At 38.0% G+C, this 18,390-nt stretch overlaps 1 protein-coding gene across 3 annotated transcripts in view; it reads left to right on the plus strand.

The window, feature by feature from the left end:
• TRIP11 (thyroid hormone receptor interactor 11) overlaps nucleotides 1–18,390 on the plus strand; it is an 87,266-nt gene that overhangs the window by 41,947 nt on the left and 26,929 nt on the right. For all 3 annotated transcript variants that reach the window (XR_013959875.1, XM_080655162.1, XM_080655163.1), the window contains exons 15-18: nucleotides 397–500; nucleotides 4,527–4,626; nucleotides 16,387–16,468; nucleotides 18,129–18,243. Coding sequence is in view for 2 of the 3 variants with exons in the window: in XM_080655162.1 (XP_080511288.1) it covers nucleotides 397–500; nucleotides 4,527–4,626; nucleotides 16,387–16,468; nucleotides 18,129–18,243 (401 nt within the window). In the remaining variant the exon portion in view is untranslated. The remainder of the gene's footprint in view (nucleotides 1–396; nucleotides 501–4,526; nucleotides 4,627–16,386; nucleotides 16,469–18,128; nucleotides 18,244–18,390) is intronic.

Raw genomic sequence — 18,390 nt, forward strand, 5'->3', positions numbered from 1 at the left:
AACTTTAAATTTGTACATATTTAGACCTTCAGGGTTACTCATGGTTGAAATGAATTTTAAATATAAGATTTCTCTAGATCTACTGTATATAATACTAAATGGAACATGTGTACAAAGTATAAGGTACTGGGGCCGTAGGGAAAGCTTTGCCAAAGAGGAAATACTTGGGTGGAGTTCTGGAGGGAGGGAAGAGTTTGCAAGATGGACAAGCTGGAGAAGCAGTTAGGCAGAGGAAACTGATCTCATTACCTTAATTCCATTAACACTATCACTAAGGTATGCATAATTGTTGAGACATATGAAATGTTTTTGTTGAATTATTAAAATTTCAAGTGGTTTAAAATTCTAATTTTATCACACAATTGCAAAATACTGTGTAACTTCTTTTCTCTTTAGAGGAAAAAGCTATGTATTCTGCTGAACTAGAAAAGCACAAACAGCTTGGAGCTGAATGGAAGAAAAAGGCAGAAAATCTGGAAGGAAAACTGATGTCAGTACAGGTTGGTTGAAATAATTTCCCTTGTAAATATTATTTTTTATGAAGCAATTTCTTATAGAATCTTGTCTCGGAACTAATCTCCAAAGAACTAATTTATTAGGTATTATTTGAGTAACTAATCTGTACCCCATAGTGTGGTATAATAGTGAACAAGATACTCAGGATTTTCCTCGTGCAACTTATAGAGTAGACATAAGCAAATATGAGATGATAGGACATTTTCAGTTTTTTGGCACAGATGAGTATTTTAGAGATCAATGAAGGGCAAAAAACAACAACAAATTAATCTACAATTTTAACTTTATAATTTTCTCTTTTCAACAAAATATATTGGGTACTTTATTTCACATGGATTAAAATAATGTATGTTATCCCATTAGATTTTTCTTTTGCAGAATAATCCTTTAAAATATTTTTATCTTTACTGTTATGCTATATTTCATATATATAAAAGTCATACATAAGATGTAAATGAAATGAACCTTCATGAAGAGATAAGATACCAAAGTGACTTGCTTTTAGATTTAGGATAAACTTTTCTAAGTCATGAATTGACGCTGGTGGAAAATAAAATTTGTTTACCTGTTATGTTGTTCAGGCACATTAATATTCCAAATAAGTAAAGCCATATTTCCTATAAAGTTTTGAAATTATTAACTATTGAGTGGCTGTAAACAGTATCTTATATAATAAAAGGGTAATATGCAAATTGATCCTAACAGTGGAATGACCAGAATGACTGCTTGACCAGTCACTCTGAGGCACATTGACCACCTCTTGGTCCTATTTCCTGGCCGGCAGGCTCCGATCACCCGATGGCAAACGGGGAACCAGGGTGGGTGGCAGGGGATGCGGGTGGCACCAGGCTAAGCCCCCACCCCGCCAGTTGCCCCACACACAGAGGGCAACCCGCGGCAGGGGCAGGGCTGGCGAGCAGGTGGGAACGGCCAACCTCTCGGTCCCTTCCCCCTGCCATCAGGCTCTGATTGCCCAATGGCAAATGGGGAACCGGGGTGGGTGGCAGCAGGGGGCGGGGCCAATTGTGGGCAGCCGGGGAAGATGGCCTGATTGCAGGCCAGGCCTAGGGACCATACCCGCACACAAATTTCATGCACCAGGCCTCTAGTTTAGATAATATGTATAAAATATAAAGATAACAATACAGCAAATACCCACATACTCACCACCCAATATAAGAAATAGAATGACACCCTTTGAAATTCCTTATGCAAGTTTCCTCATATCATCCCCTTCTTACCACCTCCTCCAAAATTTTGTTTCTCACCCTTTGTTATTTTTTATGGTTTTAACACATAGATTATATCTCCAAACAATACATTGTTTGGTTTTACATATTTTTGAACTCTGTATTAAGTGGATTTAAACTATATGTAGATTGAGTAATTTTTCTGAGACTTGCTTTTTTTCTTAGTATTATGTTTATGATTTTCAGCCATGTTACTGTGTGTTACTGTGTGCAGATGGTTCCCTCTTTTTACTGCTCTATTCATTGCATAAATATATAATTTATTTACTTATTGATAAAGTAATTTTCATTATCTGCTATGCAGACAATGTGATTATGAACTTCCTTGTTTATATCTTCTGGTACACGTATACAGGAGTTTCTATCAGGTGTGTATCTTGATTGGAATTGCTGAGCTATGGGATATATATGAGCAATTTCAACTTGATTAGATGATGGAAAATTATTTTTTAAAGTAGTGCTTATTTAATCCTTCCAGTGGTGTATAAGAGTTCTTGTTCTACATCTTTGTCAGCACTTGACCTTATAAGAATATTTTCACTTTCTGTCAATGTGGGAGGGATGAAGGTCTATCTTCTTATGGTTTTAGTTTGCATTTCTTTGACTACTAATGAGGTCAAGCATCTTTTTTTTTAAATTAATTTATGTATGTATTTATGCATGTATGTATGTATTCATTTTATTTATTTTTTTGGAGAGAGTAAGGGAGAGAGAGAGAAAAAAAAAAACATTGGTATGAGAGCCAAACATTTATTGGCTGCCTCCTGCACACCAGGGGATCGACCCCGCAAACCAGGCATATGCCCTGACCAGGAATTGCACCAGCAACATTTCAGTACACGGGACGACATCCAAACAACTGAGCCACATTGGCCAGGGCGAGGTCAAGCATCTTTTAATGTTTATTAACCATTTATGTTTACTTTATGGTCATCTCATTAATGCATTTAAAATGTATTTTATCCAACACTTTTAGTTGTTTCCATTGGGTCCAGAGTATCTAGTCTGTTACACGGTTTGAATAGAAGTCAGATCTTCTTTTTAAGCTAAATTTTTCAAATTTAAATGTAACATATATTTAGAAAAAGAATAAAATAAATTGGAAGAAACTGAAGAGGGAATTAATAAAGATAAAAGCTAAAATTAATGAAATATAAACAAAACAATAGTAGAAAGAGTAACAAAATCTAAATGTTAATTTTTGAAAACGTCTTAATGTAGTTTTAAGCTTTAATAATTTCTTAAATATAAACAAAATGAGATTTTTAAAATGTTATTTGAAAACTTATACTTTCTTTACACTAAATTTAGTTTGTTCAGTTTGAATATTAAATTTTTAATGTGTACACACTTATGTGTACACACACATATACACTGAGTGGCCAGATTATTATGATCTCTTGAGCGCATAATAATCTGGCCACTCAGTGTATATTCCTATATAATAAAAGGCTAATATGCAACTTGTCCCCTCGACCAGGAGTTCAACCAGCAGGCAGGCTGGCCAACCGCCCATGTCCCCTCCCCCTGGCCAATGTGGCTCAGTTGTTGGCCGGACCCCACCCATGCAAGAATTCATGCACCGGGCCTGTAATATATATTTACTGAGTGGCCAGATTATTATGCATTCAGAGATCATAATAATCTGGCCACTCAGTGTATATACGTTGATATATATGCTATACACACCTGTGAGATTTATTACAAGGAATTGGCATTTTGATTGTGGGGGCTGATAAGCAAGTCAAAAATTAATAGGCTTGGCAGTCAAAATGGGAAGGTCATTAAATAGGCAGGCTAGAACTCATAGACATGGGCCAAAGCTATTATCTACAGGGGTCAGGAAGGAACATCACCAGCGGGATGGACTCCATGGGCAGCTGTCCACAGAAGGAATTCTTTCTCTTTTTGCGGGGGAGCCTCTGGCCTGCTTTCACTGACTTTCAACTGGTTCAATCAGGCCCCCCTGATTATCCAGGATAATGTGCCTTCCCTAAATTAAACTGATTAGAAACTTTGATTTTATTTGTAAGATACCTTAACAGCAACATCTAGATTATATTTGATAGAATAACTGGGGATTATAACCTATCCAAGATGACACACCAAAAAAGGTATCACATTCTGATTCAAGATGGTAAACTTGACCTGAAATTTACATGAGTGAATATTCTAGAATAGCTAAGAAAATTGTGTAAAGAAACAACAGTAAGGAGGGACTGTCTTACTAAATATCAAAATAGAGCCATAAATCAGTATTATATTGACTAGAGTAGGAGAACAGGTGGAAAATCCAGAAACAGAGCTCAAGATATATTTGAGAATTTAAAACTAAACCTTAAGCTAAACTAATTTCAATTTAATGGGGAAAGGGTAGATTTATCTAATAAATGATATGGACACAACTGCTTTCTTTATGGAACAAAATAAAATTGGACCCTTATCTCACACCCTATACAAAATTAAATTCCAATTGTATTAAAACACGGACGCTTAACTGGGAGTGGTACTGGAAGTCTGGGGGTATCTTTGGTTATTAGAGTGACTACTACATGGTTCTCTGGCATTTAGTGGTCAAAGGCCAAGAATATTGAAAGTACTCCCACTGAGAAACATTATTTTAAAGATGCAAATATTTTTTAAAATATTAAATTTCTTGTAAGAAAATCTACAACCCTTCACTCTGCAGCCGATGCTCTATCCACTGAACCAAACCAGCTAGGGCTACCTGCTGCTTTTTAATGAACTTTTCTTCCTCAGGAACGTTTGGATGAAGCAAATGCTGCATTGGATTCAGCATCAAGACTCACAGAGCAATTAGATTTAAAGGAAGAACAAATTGAACAACTTAAAAAACAAAGTAGGTTTTTTTTTTCTTTTCCTTTTTTTCTTTTTCCTACAAACTAATATTGAATCAATTGTAACCTTCCCCCATGCATTGGTACAGTTGAGTGAGACCAACTTCCTTTGGTGGGTGACTTCCATTTCCATCTCCCATTAACCAATTTGCTTCCATTTGAATATGGTCCTAGTGAAATCAGACTCACAAATTGGCCCTGGCTGTCCAGTTAGTTTTCTTTGGTATTGAGGCAGTCCAGTTGTGTGGGCTTGACCCTGTTGACCATCAAGGAGATTAATTTGATTTACCTGATTTTTATGTTTATGACTTCTCCCTAATCAGTCCGTGTTCATCCTACTTAAAGCCATCTGATGTGTTAGAGAGTGCAATATCATCAAGTAAAAGTAACTTTTTGTGTAATGAATGTCTGGGCATAAATAGCTTTTTATGATTATAGATGGTGCTTTACATAACGGCCGCTCATGTATTTTTTGATGCTTGTAAGGTTTCTCTTAAGCCTTGTCAGTTCACTAAGTTGAGTCCTGTGCTTAGGATTATGAATTGGGTCTCAGAAAATCAGGTGGTTCTTAAGTGCTTTGTTGAATCTAACTTCTGACAAGGATGGCATGTGCTCATTTAATCTCTGATTTAAGGGTCCCCAAGAAGTTGAAGCTATCCTAGGGCTGCATTTAGTAGGGAACAATGTAAGATTGTCTACAGGTGATAAAGGGATCTAGAAATGCAGCAACTTTAGGTGTCTGCGTTAGTCATAGTAGCACCATAGCACATAATTAACTTTTCCCTTGGCCAAAATTCATGTACCACCTAAAATAAAATAGAAATTAGAAACAGGCAGAACTAGAAGGAGATAGCACAGGAGAGATACTATCAGACAACAGAAACAGGACTTGGAGGCTGAGGAGGCAAGCAGACAAGAACCTCTGCTACATGGATACCAAACGACAAGCCAGAGTAAGTGGGCCTACATCTAGCAGGAGTCAGGAGATAAGAAGTTTTTAGGAATACAAAAAAATAATAAGGTAGATCAAGTGAGGTAATTTCTCTTGAAATAACTTCATTCGGAGGCAGATTACTGGCCAACTAAAAGTCCTTCGTTTACTTTGTAGGACTTGGCTAGCCTGGGAATTCTAAATGTTTCAGAGGGCCTGGAAACTGGCAGCAAGCACACAGTTTTATATTGAGCACCATGGATATTTTATATAACATTTACTGTATATTAAGTCTTATTTCTTTTACTCTGCACAGCAACTTTAAAGTAGGTAGTATCAGTTCCATTTTATAAGTTAAAGAAGCTGAAATTTGAACTCTGATGTTTTACCCTTGGCAAAAGTTCATGTTCTTTTCATGTTACGTCTTTCTTCCTGTCAGGAAAATGGCTTTTTATAGACTGACTTATGTTTGTTCTGTATATCTCCATATCCTTTGAAGAAGGACAGTATCCTCTCTGTTGTACCCTCAATGTTGAAATGGTTGCTCTTATCTGGAGACAGCATTTATTGGGAAAATTAGGTTGAAGGCTAGTGCAGCTACAGCATTATCTGGAAGACATGAGCAACTCAGAGGGGACACACTGGCACCCAAGGGATTAGCCAGAGAATTGCTACCTTAGGGTAGGGCTAACTAATGGAGGTGAAAAGCAGTATTCTGAACCAACTCCTCGGACTGTGACAGCTCAGTGTTGTATGTCATGCTGTTAGAATGTCTAAAGCCACATCCCCTTTTAGAAATCTACCTGAGTTATTCTTATCATAGTTGATAAATATCAGAATTCCTACACTACTTAGTACTTATTCAGGCACCCATTTAAGCTCTCAGTAGTAGACTTTCAGATTTTGGTTATAAATGACAAGGCTTAAGTGGCCTAGGTCCCTATTCATGTAAAAAAATTACAATTAATATTCACTATAAATGTATAGTAGCTTTGGACTTCTTTTGTGGAGTCAATATTAGCTGTAGAAAAAGCCCTAATTATGCTTATACAACTGATATTTGAAAGGGCAGGCAAAAGGCCAGTACTGCATAGATAGGAAGTAGGGAGTAGAGAGAGTTCTCTTATGCCTTTAAGCTATTCTTGCTATTTACACTCTTCTTAACATTCTGTTTTCTTTTATTACCTAAGTACTTGATATTGCTTTTATATCTCTAAGCCCAAATGTGATTTTATTTTCTCAAAGCTACACTCTTGATTTGATAATATAAAAAAACTTTGATTGGCTTGGTTGTTTCAAAAGAATCATTGTATATTTTCTTTCACAGATCATTAAGTACTTTAAATGTTGATTGATGTTGTAATACTGTACTTTATTTTTAACACAAAACTTGGCCAGACAGCAAAAATATTTGCCAGGAGAAACAAGTTTGAAAAGGACAGATTGGCTTTTGTTGCAAGAAAGTACATAGAGTCTTGAATCGTAGAGGCAAAGTATTGTTTTATTTCTAAGCATATGTGCACTGATGATTAGTTGATATGCAGTTTCAACATTTAAACAATATTAGGAAACTCATTTTAAAAAGTGATATTTTATTCAAAATGCTGATTATGTCATTGCTACCAGAAATGAGATGATTCAGTCTGGTTAAACATGAAAAGGGAGCTATTGTATATAATACCAGAATTAAAACAGTAATTGTTGATGATTTCTATCATTCTTAGAATATGTAATTGTTAGTGCCATGTAGGTGTAACTGTGCTTGTGAGTTCAGGCTCTGGGTGGAAAGTATGAAGATGCCTTATCAGGCATTAAATACTTAATGACAGCCAACTACTTGGCTTCATTTTTGATGCTGTGTGAGGAACTAGATAGGATTCCTTTTTTCAAGGAAGTGACATAGAGCACAGATACACCATAGGTTCATAATTTCAGACAATGGTGCACAACAGTGTTCCTAAGACAGTGCATATTTAGTTCCTCGAGAATCCCATTAAGGGGCAGGAGCATTCCATGGGAAGGAGCTTGAGCAGAGCCCAAACCCTTCCAGGGCTTTCACCTTGACAGTGTGAGAACTTCTCTCTCGTTCCCTACCCCCTAAGAGAAAGTAACAATGAAAGAAAATCCGAAGATGATAGAGGTGCTGCTGTACTTTAATAGATAATGTTGGCTTGTTGAAGAATTAGTGCATTCCTTCCTTTTAGAAATTATTCTTGCAACATTTTACCTGAAAATATTCTTTTTTTATTATTTTCTCCTTCCTTCCTTCCTTCCTTCCTTCCTTCCTTCCTTCCTTCCTTCCTTCCTTCCTCCCTCCCTCCCTCCCTCCCTCCCTCCCTCCCTTCCTTTTTTGTTAATCCTCACCCGAGGATATTTTTCCATTGATTTTTAGAGTGTATGGAAGAGAGGAGAGAAACATTGATGTGAGAGAGACACATCAATTGGTTGCCTCCCACACATGCCCCTAACCAGGGCAGGGATCAAGCCTGCAACCAAGGTACATGCTTTTGACCAGAATTGAACCTGGGGGGTCAGCGCTTTATCCACTGAGCCAAATTGGCTAGGGCTAAAAGTATTCTTTTTCAGTATAGTTCCAAAGACTTAATTCGCATGTCATCCTATTTTTTATTGATTTTTTTTTAATGAAACAGGTAGGTCGTTATCACTCATTAATTATTCTGAGTTGATCAGAGTTCATAATTTCCATGGAATTGTTATTCATGAGAAAACACACACTTATGTAAACCTAGACTACAGTGGAACCATTGAAAGAAGTGTTATCTTACAGTGTTTATGGCCAGCTTGGACGTTTTTCTTTTTCTTCTTTCACATCTTGTTCTTTACCATCATTCTTAAATTCCTGCTTAAATGAAGATGATGGAATAAAATTGAAATGGAAAGAACAAAATAGTTTTTGTTTTAATAACTATTATTCAAAAGGGTGGTGAATTTTGTGGTACACAAAGAAAAATAAGTTTTCATAAACAGTCCAAGTTTAGATTCTAGCATTGGGAAAATCTTTTAGCCTGTCTGCTAGTTTATACCCATATTTTAAAGGGCTCCATAACTGGTTGTTGTTGTTTTTTGTTTTGTTGGGTTTTTTTAGGGAATGTTTGGTCACTGCTTTTTAAAAAAGTCTTCTATGAGTTGAGAATGGAAAATTTCCTTAGTGTTTTTTTTTTTTAAAGAAAATCCAGAAGAATGTAAAAATGAGACACAGTAAACCTGCTGTAGAATGAAGTATAAAAACATGAGTTAAAACTACAAATATAAGAGAAGTTTACAGTATTTTTTATGGAACTACGTTTTGGGTGCTGGATGGTAGAGTTTTTATTTTAAATAAAGACATTCCGTTTTCCAGGACATGATTTATATAAGAAAACATATAATGTTCTGTTGAACATAGGCCAAATACATTCCCAGACGCTTTGTTACCCAAACCTTTTGAGGGATTTCTTTATAGATGTTTTTGGCAGAAGTGGTGATTTTAGAGGAAACATATAAGAAATACCAGATGCAGTTTTCTGAATTGCCATAAATGGTTAAAAAAGTTATTTATGACGATATAAACATCTGGGTATATACTACACAATGCCAAAATTTTAGTTGAGAAAAAAGTTTATATCAGTTAGATAAATAATTAAGCCCTTTTCAATTTAATGGTTATATTTTTACATGTGTGTTTTATTAATTCTTATAAATATAAAGGAAAAAGTTAATTATGTAGAGATGAGTGTTTTAAATTAATGTTTTGTGTATTTTCCCTCATATGGATGAATAATACAGAACATAAATCATTTATTCCTCTTGTCCAGTGTTCTGTTCTTCCCAGCTAGTCTCCCCTCACACAGAAACATCACTCATTTATTAATAAAAAATTCATTGTTTTCTGTTGTGTACCAAGCACTAAAATAGGCACTAGAGATACAAAGATAAGGGACAAGGGTCCTACCTTCAGAAAGTTTACTGTCAGGCAAGAAGGGGAGGGCTACATGGAATCACATACAGGCAACGAATTGTTTACGAAGGAATGAGCAATCCATTCTACTTGGTAGACGTGGTATGAAAGGGTAGGAAAGACCAGTGAAGGGTATACTTGACCTCACTTGAATGATGAATAGGTACAGCTAAGCCAACAGGGAGTTGGGGAAGAACATTCTTTTTTTTTTTTAAATATGTTTTTATTGATTTCAGAGAGGAAGGGAGAGAGAGATAGAAACATCAGTGATCAATGATGTTTTTATGAGAGAGAATCATTGATCAGCTGCCTCCTGCACGCCCCCTACTGGAGATTGAGCCCACAACCCAGGTATATGCCCTTGACTGGAATTGAACCTGTGACCCTTCAGTCCCCAGACCAACGTTCTATCCACTGAGCCAAGCTGGCTAGGATGGGGGAAGAACATTCTAGACAGAGGGAGGAATTCATGTGAAGCTATGTGACATAATCTGGAAACTGGCTGAAGATCTGGTGAACTAGTAATGACTAAAGGAGTGGGGGTGTGTGTGTGCGCGCGCGCTAGTGGACAGAGGTGGAAGTGGGTTGCTATGTGAAAAAATAATCTTAAGTGTGGATCACAAACACAAATTGTAAACTGAGGTCCAAATTATAATATGAAAGAGCAAATAGGACTGAGTAGAGACTATGGTGAATTGGAGAATTTCTTAGAGGGGGCAGAAAATGCTTAGCTCCACTCAGCTGTTGCCGTGCAGGAATGTGGGCCCATTGTTGGTAAATCTTCAGCTCTTTCAAGAGACACTGGACATGTAGACTTTAATGTGAAATATTTCATTTTTTTTTATTGTGACACCTAATTCAGTTTTTTCTGAAAACCCTGTGTTGGCTGAACATAACCTTTTGGGGTCAGAGTTACTCTGTACTGATTTGCAACAGGGAGCTTTCAGGAATGAGGTGAGGTCCAGTCTGCAGCTTGGAAAGCCTTTTGTCATTGATATATTTTCTATAGTGATAATGATATTCAGTAAGTGGCAAAATTATTATAATGACTTTACTTTTCTTTGACAAAATTGCCTTCCTTTTGGGGGACATAGCTGGGCTGTGTAAAGCTTTACAAATTAAATATAATTTGACTCACTTTAAAAAATGTTTTGATATGGAAAGTGCAGTACAAAATATCAATTTCATACTGAAGAACTGTAGACAGAATGAATTTGATCTGGTCACATTAAAAATTTATATAAAATATCTTTCAAATGCACATAGTAACTCTAATTTAACTGTACAAATAATCCAGTAGACCTCAATTTTGCTATTTCAGTTAAATTACTGATTCTGATCTAATAATAATTATAATTATGGAACAAGAAAATATTCAGCATGTACTCTACCCCTTAAAATTCTGTCTGATTTGTTGAAAGAATTGAGTTAAAAGACAAAGCAAACTGTCTTCAAATATAAGTAAATTATAAAATGCCCTTTAAATTTTTTTTTAATCATCACTGGAGGACATGCTTTAGAGAGAGGTGGTGGGGGAGGGGAGAAACATCAATTGGTTGCCCTCTGTATACATTCCTACTGAGGATTGAACCCACAACCCAAGTCTGTGCCCCTGCGAACCGTCTACCTTTCAGTGCATGGGATTGATGCTCCAACCAACTGAGCCGCTCTGGCCAAGCTTTTAAAAATATTGTTTGGTGCTATAATGAAAATGATCTTGTATAAGTTGAAATTCTGTAATAAGAAGGCATCTAATTTCTAGCTTTTGCTTTGATTATATTTAATTAAATGAAGAGGTGAATTTTCTTATATCAGCTTCAATGTATTAGATTTAAATTTATTTTTTAGGTAGCCAGTGCAAGTAAGACACAAGACCCAGTTTATTTACTGAAATATCTATAAGTAGAATAATCTTTTTAACATTTTTTCTTCCTTCTTTTGATTCCTTTGCCCTGGTTTGTAACGATGACAAGGCAAAATGGAGGAAAAATATCAATGTTAATGTTAACCAAAATGATACTTATTATTGATATTGGTTAGGGCTAGATTGAGAGATGATATTTTATGAAATCAGATGAATGAGTACTTATGCTTTACATAGTACTTTTCTGTTTAGAAAAGTCATATTTAATCACTCAGACTCGCTAAAAATCCTTGGAGATAAACATGCTCTTTTTATAAAATAGGCAACAAACTCTGACCCTGGTGACAGAACCATGATTCATACCCAAGTCTTGTGACAGGACCATAATTCATATGCAGGACTTCTGATTCTCAAGTCCTTCTCCAACCACCATGCTCTTCTAAGCCAGGTGACTGTTAACACTGACTTGAGTCTAGTCCAAGAGAGCTTACTCATGAAGTAGCCAAATGACTTTGTGACTTAATTTTATGATGTTCTCTGAAGACGGTATTACAGTGCAGTATTACTAATCATAAGTAAAATGTAAAGTTATGATGTACTAATCTTTTGTAGTCAGTTGCATTTTGTGTTCAGTTTTGATTAAATCAAGTGGTGAAGGTCCTGGTGCCATCTCTAGACATTATCGAGAAGAGGCTCTGATGGGCTGGTTTTAGGATGTCACCTTTTCAGAGTAACTCTCCCCTAAACTAGACTAAATCTTAGACTAAAACTAGACTATTGCTCAACCTTAAAGTGTACCTACTGCCTTCTCTCTCTCCCTCTCTTTTTTTAACTTCCAAAATATTTTTTTGGCATGTTAGATTATTTCACAGGGATATTGTATTTGGCTAAAAACCCATTTCTGAATAACCATGTTTTTGCCTGCCCATATAAATACAGTTCTGATTTCAAATTGTGGTTTGAATTAGTGTTCAGTTTTTGTGGAGAAATATTCAGAATCTCTGATGGGAGGAGAGCAGGGTGCCTGGAGAGAAAGACAGTCTGTAGGGACCCTGAAGTCTGTGCTTTTCTAAAGCTTTCTAAACCGTTCCTAGTTCATACCAGCCTTCCAACCGCTTCCCCCAAATTCTGAAGTTTTTATCTGGACTCAAATATCAGAATACATTTAAACTACTGCTTAGATTTGAAACAGCCCTGTGCATGCCTACAAGGAGGTGCAGTTATCAGTTCTCCATCACATTAGCTCAGGACTAGCTTGGATTCTGATAGTGAGTGTAAGAAATGTTTACCCTGATATTTTGGCCTTAAGGACGTTTTGACCCTACCTTTCAGAACACCGATTTTTATCCATTTTATGTCAATATTAATGAATTTTCATTAAGAAAAAATTATTGACAAACTCTAAGACAAATTTCTTGATCAGTTTTTCATAGAGCAAAGTTATATTTTTCTAATTTACCTTAGTAAAATCATTTTCATCAGAATCAGCTCTTTGCTTTGCAAATTTTACTCTGAATATGTCTATCATTCAGTTTTATCTTTTCTTTTTAAATAAGAGACAGTATGTATAGTGGTTATATCCTGGTTATGCTCCAAAGCAGTGCTGTCCAAAAATAATGCAAGCTACATGTATAATTTTAAATTTCTTAGTAACCACATTAAAAAGGTAATTAATTTTAGTACTATCTATATATATAAAAAACCAGCGACCGGAACGCTGTAAAGACTGGAACAACTGGTCACTATGACCCCACTGTGGCCCAGCGAACCTGCCCAATCGGAGGTGGGGCCAGCCGGCCAACCTCCCGCGGCCCCTCCCCCTGGCTGGCCCCACCCCCAATTCCCTCCTACCCCAATAGGGGGTGGGGTCGACCAGCCAACCTCCTGCAGCCCCTCCCACCAGCTGCCCACCCCTGATCACCACCCCACACCAATTGGGGGTGTGGCTGGCCAGCCAACCACCCATGGCCCCTCCACCCGGCCTCTGGCCTCCAATCGGCCCCCCAACCCCATTCGGGGGCAGTGCCGACTGGCCCACCGCCCACAGCCTCTCCCCCTTGCTGACCCCAACCCCGATCAGCCTCCATCACCCCAATCGGCCTGCGGCCCCTCCCTCCAGCCAGCTCTGCCCCCAATCGGCCCCCCCACTCTGATCAGGGGCAAGGCCAGCGGCTACTGCCCATGGCCCCTCCCCTTGGCTGGCCCTGCCCCCAATCGGGCCCCCCCCCCACCAATCAGGGGCAGGGCCCATCAGCCAATCCCCCATGACCCCTTCCCCCTGGCTGGACTGGCCCTGATTGGGCCCCAATTGGGGCAGGCTGGCTGGTCAACCTCCTGCTCTCTCCTCCTCCTGACATGGCCGGCCCAGATCTGCCCCGATCAGGGCCAGGCCGGCCGGACCCCACTCATGCATGAATTCATGCACTGGGACTCTAGTATTTTATATAACCCAATATATCAGGAATATCATTTTGATATGTAATCAATATAAAAATTATTAATTTTAGAAGAAAGTAGATAAGAGAAGGGAATCCTGGAGAGGAAGGAAGGGTAGGGTCAGGAGAAGTTTGATCTTTTCTCTGCTACCTCTCTGCACCTTGGGGAGGAGAGAAAGCGAAGACTGTGCCCATCTTGACTCTGGCTCTGACTTTAGCTCGTGAGCGGAATGGTTAATTCACAATGGTTAAGTTACTTGCTGTTTTTCCTCTGAATAGTTGAGAGTTCTATTTATATTCAGAATGTATGTAGTACTAGAAAAGCCCAAAGAACACCATGTGTTCATAGTATATATGTGCACATTAAGAATCTAAAATGTCTTTTACTGGCTCCAACTTTAATAACAATCTTGTGTTCTCTCTCTCTCTCTCTCTCTCTCTCTCTCTCTCTCTCTTCCCCCCCCCCCCCCCCCCCCCCCGCTCCAAGATTAAATTTCTTACTGGAAAGAAAGAAAACTGTAGTAAATTTTCCAAACACAAACCTCACTTTTATAATATGGTTATGGCAACCATCTCTGTTTTGGTAAAGTTAGCCTATTATATGAATTACATTTTGCAATTTAGATTTTTGCAATTTAGAAAACCCATAAGGCATTGCAAACAGTTAAACTGGATATTTTCTATATATATTTAGTACTATATGTAAGTCTGAATTTTAGTCATTGTCCCGACAGATGAAAACAGAAAGCAAATGGACTTGGCTTAATCTGTAAGTTAGAGGAAACTTGTTTGAGGAAGTGACCTGGGAACTAAGATGTGAAGGGTGGCTAGGGGGTTAATAGGTAGTGCCAATGGAAAAGAGCTTTTCAGGCAGACAAAAAATCATGTACGGAAGTCTTGCAGTGGGCGTTGAAAGTCCAGAATAAGCCATACTTTTAAAAATATATATTTTTTATTGATTTCAGAGAGGAAGGGAGGGAAAGAGAGAGATACAAACATCAATGATGAGAGAGAATCATTGATTGGCTGCCTCCTGCACATTCCACACTGAAGATCGAGCCTGAAGCCTGGGCATATGTTCCCCGACTGGGAATTGAACTGTGACCTCCTGGTCCATAGGAGGACATGGACAACCACTGAGCCATGCTGGCCGGGCTAAACCATACTTTTATAGTCAATAGATTTTCAACAGGAGTGCCAAAAGAATAGTTTTCAACGTATGGTACTAGGACAACTGGATTTCCACGTACACAAGAACGAAGTTGGACCGCTACCTTACACCATGCACAAAAATAACTCAAAATGGGTCATAGACGTACATTTTAGAGTTAAAACTGTAAAAGTCTTAGAACAAAACATAGTACTAAGTCTTTGTGATGTTTGAGTTAGGCAACAGTTTCTTCACTATGACACAGAAAGCACAAGCAACAAAAAAAAAATTAATTGGGAGTTCAGCAAAACTAAAAACTTTGGTACTTCAAGTGATACCATCAAGAAAGTGAAATGACGAGACAGCCCACAGAGTGGGAGAAAATATTTGCAAGGCATATCTCTGATAAGGGAACTTGTATCCAGCTACTACTGGGAAAATGCAGCACAACTCAAAGAGTAGGCTTGTGGAAAGAGGTCAGAGTGTAGTGTGTGGATGTGTTTCTTAATTTGAAAAATGGAGCTCTGTGGCAAAGCAGTCTTCATTTCTTTCAGAATGCAATGTGTAATGTAGCTTGAGGTTAATAAGCATCTCCTTCAGCTCAGACTGTTCATTTCTGAGGTAATAGGTGTAAACTCCATGGGTTTGGCTGAGAGTTCCTTAGTCTAGGAATTCTTGGCCCTATGGCATGGTTGGATTTATGAACAGAGTATTGTTTCCTGTTGAAATTCTAGACTTTGCTTTTAATACTGCTCAAATTTGAACTATTCCACCAACATTTTACAGATTCTGCTTTCTTTTAAAATAAGAATTTGAAAATAAAGGAGTCCAAACATCCTTCTGAGTCAGTCATAAATTATAGTATCTTGATTAGTGTGTTAGAACCAGTGATATGAATTGTATTTTGCAATTTTTTTAACCCCAGGATTTGCCCTATCAGCTACATCCCGAGCTGTGGTCTTCGTTGTGTTAGATACTTTTCGTAGCTCGCGAAAAGCAGAGTCTAGCCAGGAAAATGGAAAAAGGAAAATCTAAAATTGTCCTTTCCATTTCTTCCCATTAATGAGGGCTCTGGAAATGTTTCCTGCAAGGAAGCAGTGGGGAAAATCTCTTCTTTGCTATTAAGCTTCTGAGGCGAAGGAAATAATTTTCTTTGATTTTCATATTTTCTGCTAAAGAATTGATTATTTTATTGGGGGTAAACGGTGTGAGTAAATTCATACCCTAGCTTCCAGGTAGATTCTGTACCAGCAAACCTAGTCCACTAAACCAAAGAAGAGATGAAATGGAAGTAATTGAATAGTCCTAATTTGAATAAGTACATATATTAAGAATTCACAGCACAGATGTCTTAAATCTCATTACATATTCACCCAGATTGTTTTAATCAGTTAGTGACTATCTTTATTCATGTTTTAAAACAGATGAGCTCCGACAAGAAATGCTGGATGATGTACAAAAGAAATTGATGAACTTAGTAAACAGCACAGAAGGAAAAGTAGACAAGTATGCTCTGTCTTTTTACTTTTACGTATTTTATGAAGACTCCTTTTATGGTTAAACTTCTACATGTAGATGTGTATATGTAACTAGAGGCCCAGTGCATGAAAATTCATGCACTGGGGGGGGGGGGGGGCGGTGTCCCTCAGCCTGGCCTGCCCCCTCTCGCAGTCCGGGAGCTCTCAGGGGTGGGAGGTGAACTGGCAATCAGGGGAAGGCGATGCCCCCCATTACACCTCTGCTGCTGCCACTGCCGGCAGCACAAGCCTCGGCTGGCCCTGGTTTACCTGAGCCTCGGGCGGCCCTGAGCGGCTGGGCAGCTGACATCTGAGGCTTGCCTGTGCCTTGGGCGTGAGCTGGGCAGCTGCCATTCGAGGCTTGCCTGCCCTGGGCAGCTGGGGGCTGAGGGTGGGTCCGGCCACACCGGCACCTGCCACCACCCTCTCCCTCCAGCTGGGCTGAAAGGACTGGGGGACTCCGTGGGGGCTGAGGGGACTGGGCGCCGCCATCTTGTGGCTGTGGGCACCACCATCTTTGTGGCATCAATTTGCATATTCCCTCTTTATTAGATAGGATTGGGTTTTAGAAAAAAATCTTTTCTTTTTCGTATACAGTGATGAGATAAAGGTAGTTTTAATGAGACAGTAAAATAGTTTTTCTTCTCTTGGCTTTTATTTATTTTTCGTAGAATATGTTTTTATTGATTTAAGAGAGAGAGAGAAATATCAATGAGAAACATCAATTGGCTGCCTCTTGCATGCCCCTCACTGGGGATTGAGGCATGTGCTCTGACCAGGAATCAAACCATGACTTCCTGGTTCATAGGTTAATGCTCAACCACTGAGCCATGCTGACTGGACTTCTCTTGGCTTTTAAATAGATTTTTCCAGCTCAAATTCTTTTTCTTAAAACTGGAAAATAAAAAGTTTATTCTTAACCATTCTTTTTAAGACTTTTAAATTGAATTTTAAAGAGAGGAAGAGAGAAAGAGAAACATTGACAGCTGCCTCCTGCACACCCTCTCCTGGGGATCGAGCCCGAAACCTGAGCATATGCCCTGACCAAGAATCGTCTCATGCAGTCTTTTGGTGCATGGGACGACACCCTGAGCCATACCAGTCAGGGCTTTTTTGCTCTTTTTACTGTTCTTAAATGAACATATTTTGCTCAAATGTATTAGATCTGAAATCTAAGCATATATGTAGTATATCATTAAAATTTTAAATATTTCCATATTATTAGCAAATTTTTAATAAGTGTGAATGGGGAAATATAAGCATAGCCATGAAGCACATGACCTGTCATCACCATTTAAGGTGGGGTGGGAAAATTTGAAGTGTCTCCTTAAGGTTGACATCAGTGCAGATAGGCACTGAGTATTACTAATGGTCACCATCTCAGTTGATTGATTGGTTGAAGAAAGTGGTTTCACAATAAGTAATGTTTTCTGGGTATACGTTTTGGGTTGTTTAAAATATTCTTAATTAGACACATCAAAAAATGTTAAATGTTACTTTAAAATATGCTTAATGTTTTTTATAATTAAGTATTGTTTAAGTCTAATTAAATATTTATATGTTTAGCACGTATTTATTATTTCGGTACACTAAATATTGGGGAGAGCTTGTAGAGTAAGCTTGAGCTGTTTCTGCCTTCATTTTCATAGAATCCTAATGAGAAACCTCTTCATTGGACATTTCCACACACCAAAGAACCAGCGTCATGAAGTGTTACGATTAATGGGAAGTGTTCTGGGTATCAAAAGGGAGGATATGGAGCAGGTAACTGAATAATAAAAGCCTTTCTGAATACATTTATAACTAAAGTAGTGGCATCATATAAAGTTTTCTTTTACTGTATATTATATAACTTTTCCTGAATACAGTTTTCTCAATAATTTGAAAATGGAATAATTTCATACTACAGTG

The sequence above is a fragment of the Plecotus auritus genome, assembly GCF_963455305.1.
Source record: "Plecotus auritus genome assembly, chromosome: 1".
Classification (NCBI taxonomy): Eukaryota; Metazoa; Chordata; class Mammalia; order Chiroptera; family Vespertilionidae; genus Plecotus; species Plecotus auritus.